At 44.5% G+C, this 11,469-nt stretch overlaps 1 protein-coding gene across 1 annotated transcript in view; it reads right to left on the bottom strand.

Annotated features, from left to right (window-relative positions):
* Positions 1-216: 216 nt before the first annotated feature.
* Positions 217-11,469, bottom strand: part of ephb3a (eph receptor B3a) — a 33,937-nt gene continuing 22,684 nt past the window's right edge. Inside the window, exons 9-16 of the mRNA XM_058395669.1 lie at positions 11,283-11,391; positions 10,269-10,321; positions 9,990-10,112; positions 9,129-9,376; positions 7,901-8,116; positions 6,639-6,788; positions 5,635-5,828; positions 217-3,194 (exon numbers count right to left, since the gene is read on the bottom strand). Coding sequence (XP_058251652.1) covers positions 3,089-3,194; positions 5,635-5,828; positions 6,639-6,788; positions 7,901-8,116; positions 9,129-9,376; positions 9,990-10,112; positions 10,269-10,321; positions 11,283-11,391 — 1,199 coding nt within the window. The 3' untranslated portion in view covers positions 217-3,088. The remainder of the gene's footprint in view (positions 3,195-5,634; positions 5,829-6,638; positions 6,789-7,900; positions 8,117-9,128; positions 9,377-9,989; positions 10,113-10,268; positions 10,322-11,282; positions 11,392-11,469) is intronic.

Genomic DNA, 11,469 nt, shown 5'->3' with positions numbered 1-11,469 from the left:
GTTTTGTACCTTTTAGTATGTATTTAGTATGTAATAGTAGTATCTTTTACCCGTAACCATGAATATAACGAAGCTTTAAAACTGGACCTTAAGGAACACGGATGCACCTTTAAAAGTTCCCTTGATGGAACTGGTTTATTTGGTGCCTTTATTTCCAAGAGTGTACATATTTTCAACTGTGTCCATAAAAAAAAAAAAAAAACTTTATCACATTTACGCCCACTCTCTACAGTCCCCTCTTAAGTGGGCAGCAGATTTTCAACCTTTAGCTTTTTTTTTTTTTTTTCTGATAATGCTGCCGGTATCTTCTAATCACCTCTAAGCAACATGCAAAGCGCGAGCTCACGTCGGTCCTTCGAGACTTTCTGAGCCCTTGTGTGATGCATTAGGAACGATAGGAAGGGGAGCAGAAGCATGACGAGAGAGACGTGAGGACGATGCCTGCGTTGAGTAGGTGGAGATCAGCGAGACCGAGCTTACTTTCAACATTCCTAGACAGAGGTGCGGGTCGAGGCTGTTATCTGGAGGCGTAGGATGCGCTGGAACAGAGCTGTGTGAATGTTCATTTAATGAATCACCCAGTTCCTATACTTACTTTCCCCTTCTCTCTCTCTCTAAAGGCAACTCAGTGTTGCAGCATATCTGCAGTGGTGTGTATATGTGTATGTGTGTGTGTGTGTGTGTGTGTGTGTGTGTGTAAGACTGCAGTGTCTAATTGGAATCACAAGTTTTCCAGCAGACAGTTGAGAAGCACATATTGACAGCGAGGACTTGCACAGCTAGCAGATGAATCCTGGCTGTAATGCGTTCGACGAATGTTCAGCTGTACCTGTCTTTCTGTTGTCTCACACACACACACACTAACACACACATACACATACACATACAGATACACACACAATCTCTCTCTGACAGTGCCCTGCAGTCTTTAATGAGGAGTCTCGCATTGTGATTATTACAGCACATTTGGACCAGGCTTTCTCTCTCTACTTCCTCCCTCACATTTGTTCCTCGCCTCTCCCTCTTTCTTCCTCTCTCTCTCTACTGATGAGGCAGCGAGAACGGCGGCGACTGCAGGCCCAGCAACCTCTGGGCAAATTGCTATGCCAGTTAAAAGAATCCGACGCACACCCGACTCTGCTGCCAAGCTGTTCTCGCCGCGTTCGCCGTAATTGGCGAGATCAAACGCGCCTTTGTGCAAGCACAGGGAACGAGGGTCTGCTCGCTTAGGGACATACGACTGGGGAAATCAGCCAGACGAGTCAGAGCGCCTCTGATCACACTGACAAAAAAACCGCTTCCACAGTCCACGCTTACACACCGCTTTGATGACCTATGCAAGGTCTAATATATAAATAATATTCACACTGATTTCAGTTCTAATTAGTCACAAGGTGTTAATTCGTTTCCTATCACAGCTGAAATTGTATTAACGAGCATTTTCTAGAGAAACGGACGGAAAGAAATTTATGTAAGGAGTCTCCGGTCTCAGCGCTTTTTAGGCTAAGGATTCCTGAGGAGGTTTATTACGCTTTAAGCGTCTTGTTACTTCGAGGAAAAGGGAAACGGTCATTCTCTTACCTTTAAAAAAAAGAATAAAAGAAAGAAAAGTTTACAAGGCATGGACGTGTTGTGGACACTTCTTATAAAAACAGTAACCATGACGATCTTCTGACCAATCAGAATTGAGAAGCATCCTCCTGTTTAGTCATTTTTAATGGGTATGTTTTTTTTGTTCGATCGATGATGCCGTGATCCTAGGTTTAAATGGTCCAGACGTCCAAGTCGTGACGTGGCTTCACGCGTCAATAGTCCATTTTGTTTCCAAGTACAGAACAGCAGGTCTGAATTTAACGCACACCGGCCATGGCAAATTAATTCGATCAGGTCTAATTAGTCTCGTATGAGCCGTATTTATTTACAGAATTATGCATATTTTGTGACAGAGTGAATTACTGGTAAATAGGAACAGCCGTTAAAGACCGGCTTTCATGAGTCCACGTGTTGTCTCTCTTCACGAAATAGGATCAATCACAGAGCTCTGAAATCTAGCATGCATATGAATCTCATTTGGACACATACAGTATACACACACACACACCCTTACACACACACACACTCACACACTCCATAACATCCTCCTCAGTCACAGTTAACAGTAATTCTAAGATCACAGTCCGTGAGGAGATTTTGTCTTAATACTGGAACGTGGAAGACGAAATACAACAGAGGTAAAACAAAAACGCTTCAGGAGTCGACTTCGCTTCGGGTTCAAAGGCTTCTTGAAGTTCTCGACTCTCCTCAGGTGATTTTTTTCCCCCTTTTCGGAAAAAAAACCCCAAACATTTTTTTTCTTCTCTTCTGCGCTTTTCTTTTCTTCAATATGAAGATCAGAAGAGAAGTCTCAGAGAGGGGAAAAAAAAAAAAAAAAAAAGGAATCGGAAATGTCCTCAGGCCGACAGCAAAACCCTTTCATTTCTATTTGGGGCTCGCATATTAATTCACGTCTTTAATTCATGTCAAATTTTATTCATTTAGCTTATAATTCTTCGCTCTGTATCGCCTCCGGAAACGCACAAACGGAAGGATTTCATTAAGAGAACACCCAGAACGCTACCGTTAATAATGCAGGAAAGCTAAAGGCAATCCGGTAGCATGCGAACCAGATGCTTACCCCTCTACTGGTTCTTATTTATCGCCAGCCAACGTTACATTTAAGTGTTTTTTTTTTTTTTCGGATTTCCTTCATTGGAAGGTTTGCCGTTAGAGAAACATGCAGGCATGCAAACTGAACCTGAGTAGTAAAAAAAAACACTGATTTGAGCTGCGTAATAATAATCGTCCAGTGCAAAAAAAAAAAAAAGAGAATCCAAAAACAAAAAAACCCAAAGAATACAATCCGAGTCATTTACACACACACGCTGCTTCGCTCCAACCCGGGAGTATGTTCCGTTTAGGGAAGCCCAAAGGTTCTCCAAAGAGTTTTTGATGGATGTGATGTATTTCCCGAAATCCTGTACGTTCTCCGAGATCTCGATGATGAAATGTTCCTCAAAGGTGAGGTCCGGTTTTTCCGTTCGGACTCGCCTCAGACTCGGATAGGGAGAGTTTGGCTCATTTGTCTCATGTCCTGGACGCCGCCTAAACTCTTCCTCTGGTGGCCAGGCAGGGTCCCGCCGATACGGTACAGATCCCTGAGGAGGAGAAGAAGAAGAAAAGGAGAAAAACGTGGTGAAACATCATGGAAAAACAAGTAAGATTGGTCAGAAGGTTAAACTATTCAGCATTTTTGGGAATTCAGTGGTTCCACCATCTTATCACTGATTATTTTTCTCCAGGTGCTCTGTTCCTTCAGGTTGAGAGTCAATACTAAGCTGCAGCACCTAAATCCTATCAGCTCAGTCACTGTGGCTTTCTATTAACAGGAATAAGAGTGAGACTGAGGAAGTGGCAGGATTATAATATCGATGTGGGTGGAAAAGTATCCACAGTCAGTATGATGCAATCAGTACATCACTGTATCAGCTGTCAGTGTATCAGGAAATCTGCTCAGTTTGAGGAAATTTCTTTTTCATAACAATCCCAGCTCTAATTATTGTCTTTAAAAAAAGTCGCTTGATCAGCTGTTTAACTTTTAACGCCTTGGTTTGATATCCTGGTGGAGATACCTGCATGACGTGGAGCCTCTAGAGATTAAAAAGCTTGGGCACCGCTATGGTCAAGCCAATAAAACTGCCGGAGAGGGAGAAGATCAATTTAGCATAAGTCACTGTCCAATGGCTTTGCCATTTTGGAGCCATAAAAAACAGCTAACCTGAAGAAATGACAAGAGGAGCGAAAGCTATTTCAATCAATTTACAACACACACACGCACACACACACACACACACAGCTGTGGACTCTAGAAATTGGATCACGGCGTGTCAACAGCAGAGACGGGCCGCCGCTCTCGCATACAGATGCGATCATAAATGGATCATCGGCATGCGGCTCCACGCGAGAGTGTCGCCCTTTGCGCCCACACACACACTCACACACTCCTACACACTCCGCGCTCTCAGCGTTACGCTCGGCTCAGCTCGCTCGCCGCATTAAAAAGCTCATTAGCGGGCCAATTAAAGCTGCAGCTCTCTCTTACTTTCTCCTCCATCTCCTTTATTAGGCTCGCTACATCTGCCATGGCGGAGGTCTTTGCCACCGCTGCTTTAAGGAACAGTGCGTGAAAAAGAAATGCGAAAAATAGCGACTTGCTCATCCTCCTGCTTTTGTCAGACTTTGTTTTAAAAGATGATAAAAAAAATCCCAAATAATGCATCTTTAAAAAAAAAAATAATAATATTTGTTAAATATTTGTATTTATTCGTATTTTAAATTTAAATGTAAATAAATAAAATACAAATAAATGAATATTCAATTATTTAAATATATTTTTTCACGATGTGTTATATTTTTAATTGGCTTACAAAAAAAATAGAATCATGTGCTTATTTAATAATGCAGCTTTAGATAAAATTATATTTTTAAAAATATTTTTATTTGTATTTTGAATTTAAATCATTAAAACTGTAAATAAATAAAATATGATTAAATGAATATTCAATTCTTGATATATTTTTTTTAAATTATTTTTTACGACGTTATATTTTTAATTGGCTTACAAAAAAATAGAATTATGTGGCTATTTTTTAAACACCAATTAAATCCATTAAAACAAAAAAAGTAATATTAATTCATATTTGAAAATATTATTTTATACATTATAATTATAAATTTAAAAAATACATTTTTAAGCATATAATAAGACTAAGGCTAGGGACATAAACTTTTTTTTTAATCTGGCACATTTTGATGACGTCACTTCCTAGTCGTCAGTGTAAAAGATGATGGTCAATTCCTTCAGAAGCGTGTTCATCAACTTTCGCAGGATCGGGGGAGGATCAGTGGTGTGACAGCTGCTTGTTGCAAGAGGCGCTCAGGGGGTAAATGATGATTGGCAGAGTGAGTCATGGGGCAGAGTCTGGCTTGTGTCTCACACACACACACACACACACACACAGATGACAAGGTGTTCTCTGCACTGTTTGGAACCGAAGAGCTACTATTTAGCTTAGTTAGCGTAAAACCCTGTGTTTTTGGTGGATTTGGTCGTCTCAGAAACTTTCCATTGAACTGAATGCACACAGGAGTCTGGTCTGTCTCCAACCTACTGTAGTTCTTCTCACACGCGTACTGTACGACTTCCTGAAATTCTTCAAACGAATTCGCAACAATGCGACTCGACACACGGCGGATTAATTCATAAATGAATACGTGCTCTTTTCGAACTGGCAGAAAAAAGCCGGCGGAATGACAAGTCGCTAATTATTTTTTAATTACTGCAGTGATATATTACAATAGGTGCTTCATTACGCTTTTCTCAAGGGACGCTCGGATAAATGCGTGCTTAATAAAGAAAAAAAAAATCCAATCTGACGTCAGTCAGTCAGTCAGACAGACGGTCGGCGCTAGTTAGTAAACACACCCTTAAGACTTTTGACCTTCAGCGAGAAATTAAATACAGAACGATGTTACATAAAGCTCTAAGTGTAAGTGTTATGACTAAACCAGAAATAATTCACACACACACACACTTACCCTGAGTGTGCGGAGGTGAGTGTTTTGAGGCTGGCGGCGTTGCGCAGCAGCTTGTCCAGCGTGCTAACGATGTGGGCGAAGCGTGGCCGCGCGTTACGCTCCTTCAGCCAGCACTCGAGCATCAGTTGATGTAGAACAGCCGGGCAGTCCATAGGTGGAGGAAGCCTGTAGTCCTGCTCCACTGCGTTCATCACCTATGACAAGCAGACGTGGACAAGAACAAGGTCATGCTAGACTTCACGTGTCGTACTTTCTCAATAAGTCACTTTAACCCTGCAACACTTCAAGCTGTCTGAATCATCTGGCTTCAAAAAATATAAACAATATTTTCTTTATATGGTTTAATATATAAGTCAATAAGTCATCATATTGCTTTTGGTTCACATCCCAGAAAGAGTCGATTCACTGATTCACTGATTCCAGGTTGTGAACACTCAAATAGTCGACTCCGAAGCTTTGGAATCGATTCTTCACATCAAAAATAATTCAAATGTTTCAGTTTGATAGACTGATAAATATTTTACATTTTACTGAATGGAATTATACAAATCCGGGCTTGAAATGCAAGTAAGACTCTCTCTGAACGATTCAGATCACCGGCTCTTGTGAAAATGTTCCATTTTAAGGGCCCCCTGGCTACAGATCCCGTAGCAGGTGAAGGTAAGAGAAAGCTTTTGTCATATTGTTTCAAATCCTTCTGAAGGGTTAAAGCAGCTGAGGCGAAGATGCCAACGTCGCTAATAATGAGCGATGGCTAGTCGAGAGCAGTTAGTGTTATGTAAATGAGACGGTGCTGACGGCTTCCCGGGAGATTCTGCTCCACTGGTTAGCCACGTTAGCGCTTTTGGGCGATGTGATAAAGAGACAGCGCATACAGGTTTAATCCTCGCCTTGGCAGTGCCTGCAGAGCGACGCTCACGTCTACATACACACTCCATCTGTAAGAGTGATAAGAGTGCTGGAGAGTGTGTGTGTGTGTGTGTGCTGCAGTTTTTCTCGCTCACATCCTGGTTGCTCATGTCCCAGTAGGGCCGCTCTCCGAACGACATCACCTCCCACATGACGATGCCGTAGCTCCACACGTCGCTGGCTGTGGTGAACTTGCGGAAGGCGATGGCCTCGGGGGCCGTCCAGCGGATCGGGATTTTACCACCCTGTGTGTGGAGAGAGAAAAGCGCCCACGCGCCACATGAGCTGTTTGACGCCAGCTTCAAACCCACCAGATGCCTAATTAGAGTAGAGCCTGAACACTTTCTCACGGGCTTCCCTCCTCGCAGTGCGCTCGCTGATTTGGCAGAAATCTGACTATGGCACGAGCAGCAAGGACAAAGATGCTAATCAGTACACGTACTAATCATATGACGATGCCATGCTAGCTCTGAAATACTTCACCAAGCCTGTGTGTTATGGTCTGTCACCTATGAAGGAGGCGTGGCCTGTGTCTGTCAGTCTTAATGCAGGAGGCCTATCAGTCTCAATTACAGGGTGTGGCCTTTATACCTATCAATCGTTATAAAGGGGTGTGGCTTCTCTACCTAGCAGTCTCAATAAAGGGGTGTGGCCTGTCTGCTTGTCATTCTCAATAATGAGGTGAGCCTTCTCTACCTCACAGTCTCAGTAAAAGTGGTGTGACCTCTCTACTTGTCAATCTCAATAAAAGGGTGTGGCCTCTCTGCTTGTCAATCTTAATAAAAGGGTGTGGCCTCTACTTGTCAATCTCAATAAAGGGGTATGGCTTCTCTACCTGTCAGTCACAACAAAGGGGTGTGGCCTCTCTACTTGTCAATCTCAATAAAGGGGTGTGGCTTCTCTACCTGTCAGTCTCAATAAAGGGGTGTGGCCTCTCTACTTGTCAATCTCAATGCAGGGGTGTGGCCTCTCTACCTGTTAGTCCTAATGAAGAAGGCATGATTCACCCAATGAATGAGGTGTGGCCTATATGCCTGTTAGACCAAATAAAGCAGGCATGGCCTATGTGCCTGTTAGACCTAACAAAGGAGGCGTGGCCTATGTGTCAGTTAAGGTTCTTTATCACATCAGGTTGCTGATCAGATTTTTGGACGAAAGATGAAGCACAAATACCTTTTACAACGTCTGATAAACATCATAGCAGCACAGTAAACAGGTCGAAAACATTTTATATAGTATAGTTACATAGTTATACAGTAAACACATGGCTAGACATGCATTTTGCTGCCTTCTGCAATAAATCTTTAATTATAACTGAACTTTTTTATCCCTGCTCCAGATAAGCACACACACTCACCAGGGAGCTGGTGTAGGTCGGGTCAGATGAGTTCTCGTCCAGGAAGCGCGAGAGGCCGAAGTCGGAAACTTTGCACACCAGGTTGCTGTTAACGAGGACGTTGCGTGCTGCCAAGTCGCGGTGGACGTAGTTCATGTCGGAGAGGTACTTCATTCCGGCCGCGATGCCTCGCAGCATGCCGACCAGCTGCGTCACCGTGAACCCGCCATCGTTCAGCTGGAACGAGAACGACGTCATCACATGAAATAATACAATACATGACGTGAAAAATATAAAACAGTTACTACTGAGGGTGTTATAGAAACAAGAAAGATCAGCGTCTCGACAAGCACTAGTGTGTTAACGAGTCTCAAATGATGACATTTTCTCTCGTTGGAGTATGACGTCACTGAACTCCATTCCCGTCTCAACATTGTTTACACATGCATGACACCGCACCACTCCTGGGCTAATCAGATTAATCTACACTGCCGTTCTGCTCGACTGCCCTCGCGGCATTGTGTAATCCACTTCCAGATAACCAGGTGACACGGTTAGTGGGCTCCAAGCTAGAACTCCTTCATTCTGCTAATCCTCGCATGCATAATGTAGCTGTCGCTTATGAAAGGTTTTGATCTTGGGAAATGGCAGCTGATAAGGCGAGCAAAAGAGGAACCTCTGCGACACGGTTCTCAGTCGAGAGACCCCAGGAGTCATGCTGAGCCTCAAAGAGTTACCGTTAGATCAGATCATTAACTCACACGTGCTCCTGTTCAGTCACGAGCTTGTTTTTCTGCCATGTTGCTGATGATTCATGAAGTTTGCATCGGTGGGCAGATGAAGCAGTGTGTGTGTGTGTGTCCTGAGGTAAGGATGGTACACTCAGTGTTGTAAGGAGATGACTTGAGAGACAGTCAGTCCCTTAAGCCCAAGGTTGACTGATGAGCTAGATGGTCAGTGAGGGACGTCTTTTCTAGAAGATCGTTTATCCAATGAAGCTTAGTGCAGAGGTGATCCGGGGTTCTTGCTGTCACAAGAGAACCCTGAGGTGGAACCGAGTTGTAAGGTGAATTAAGGTTAATCCCTCCTGCTTGAGGCTTACCAAGTTCTCCTGTCAACACGCAAACATCACATCCCTGCCTGACCGCTCGCCAGAAGTTCTTTTCTTTATAGGCAACAAAGTTCAGGAAAGTAGTTGTAGAAATCTCGAATCCTGGAAAGGTTCCTGCATTCATACATCTGAACTCACCCTGAGGAAGGAGTCCAAAGCTCCGTTCTCCATGAACTCGGTGACTATCAGCACCGGGCAGCTCCTGGTCAACACTCCCTCCAGGTGGATGACATTGGGATGGTCGAATTGGCCCATGATGCTCGCCTCGGCCAGGAAGTCACGCCTCTGACGCTCCGTGTAGCCCGCTTTCAGAGTCTTGATAGCCACGGCCGCTTCCTTCCTCCCAGGCTGCTTTAACCTCCCGCGACAGACCTCACCAAACTCCCCTGGAGGAAAGGAGAGAGGGAGGAGTAGTGGAGGAACAGTTATTATAAAGGATTGGTCATGAGTATTCTTTCGTTCATCATCACTTTTAATTCTGAATTCAATCAGCCAAACGTTACAGATCAAAAGCTTTAGTTAATATCTACATCGAACATCAGAATCTGGGAAAAACGTGAAGACTCTGGTAACTCGAATAAACAACTGTGATGAGCATCTCAAAATGTCAGCATATAAGGGACACAACTGAAGAAGGATCTCTTCCTGTCAGCCAAGAACAGGAAGTGACCTGCATTTACATGATTGGATAATTGCCTTAGCGAGCAAGTGACCTATTTAGTGTAATTTCCAAAGAAAACAAAAACACTGCAGGTGGAGGGATTTTCCTTTACGGAGAGCTGAGAAAGTTTCACCATGCAGTTTTTAATAACGCTTGTCACGTGTTATGCTCCGTGGCTGACGTTTGACACTTCATGTCTCATCGATTGCGTGAACAAAAACCCCAGCAGCTATCGGTGTCGTGCTCGGATTAGACGCCGGCGCGTTTCTGACACCTGATCCGCGGAGGAGGTGGTGTGTGAACTGACCGCTCTCTCCGGCGTGAAATGGCTTGTTTACCTGCTCCGATGACTTCCTCGATTTTCACGCAGGAGATGTCAATCTCACGGGCGAACTCGTGCACCGCCTCGTTGGGATCCTCGTAAGTGAACGGATCGATGTAGACTTTCACACCTGGGGACACTGTGGGACGAAAAAAATAAAAAACGAAATCGATAAATCTACGTTAACACGTTGTGTGTTCTCGTTTATCTGTGTCTGTGAATGATTGTGAATTAGAGGACGGTGTGGGAACAACTGCTTCCAGTGAGTGTTTATCAGAAATCCGGCGTTACTCACCGTACTGCTGCAGTTTCTCCGTGTACTCCAGCTCTGAGCCCGTGCGCTGCCTCCTGAAACAAGACCAAAGGCGTTCACAGTGTGATCACGTACAACATTCGCTCCTAATGAGCGCGCCACGTCGTGCGCACTGTGTGGAACTGTTCGGCATTGATTTCACACCGCTGCACGGGAGTTCTGAATCACCGGAACAATGAGCGTAGCGGCTCGAAGATTGCCTCATTTTCCACCGCAGACATAATTGCGCCATTACATGGTTGAAGTGAGCTGAACGCAGGTTGCGTACTACAAACTTCTGCCCCGAACGCCTGCGTCTGGGGGTGGGGGGTGGGGGTGGGGTGGCGGTGGTGGTGGTGTGGGGGGGTCGGGCTCGCCGTGATGTTTATGCAGATTCGCTGTGAGCTTGTTGGCTCGCTACGAGGAAGTCTGGAAAGCTCGAGTCGTCTCATTAGGCTTCTTTTGTTTTGCTAAACTTTGCATTAGGAAGGCGAATGAATGAAAGGATGGTCCTGACGGAATGTGACATCTCCTCCCTCCTCACACACACACACACACACCTCCCACAGTCCTACAGTATTGTTAGGTGTCGCGTAACAATACAAGGCGACTCTAATTAGCATCTCATTTCCAATGGAAATGGGCGGCGGAGAAGAATGACATCTCATAAGAGGCCACGGCGACGCATACGCATTAGGACAGAGCGAAAAAGGAAAAAAAAAATACGAGAAGACGATTTGGGAGGAGATTGCGCTCTCTGCAAAGTGTAAACTCTGAAATCGGCATTCTTTTACCCTTTTCTGCTACGGCCCCAGCTGACGATCGACAGCACTTCTGCAAAATGGACATCTTTTTATTTCTGCAGATGCTTTTAAAAGAAAAGCAAAAATCCGGACGCTTATAAATATACTGCTTATCGCGTGAGTGTCGGAGATGCAGTCGGCATATATTTCACTAGTTAGCGGTTTTTTAAGGAAAAGCGCCAGGATCAGGGGATTTGATCTGTTTCTCTCTCACCTGAGGCAGAGAACAGCGATGACCACAGTGGCCACGATGACCACAAAGCCGGCCAAAGCCGAGCCGATGATGAGGGGGAGCTGGTCCTGTACGGAGCGCTCCGGATCATCTGCGACAGACGAGGAAACCGGGGACAAAATTCAGACGTCGGACAAAAGAGATACCAGTGCTAATAAACACTAGAGAT

This window comes from Hemibagrus wyckioides, linkage group LG07 (genome assembly GCF_019097595.1).
Source record: "Hemibagrus wyckioides isolate EC202008001 linkage group LG07, SWU_Hwy_1.0, whole genome shotgun sequence".
NCBI classification, from domain to species: Eukaryota; Metazoa; Chordata; class Actinopteri; order Siluriformes; family Bagridae; genus Hemibagrus; species Hemibagrus wyckioides.
This window is presented reverse-complemented; position numbering and strand designations above follow the sequence as displayed.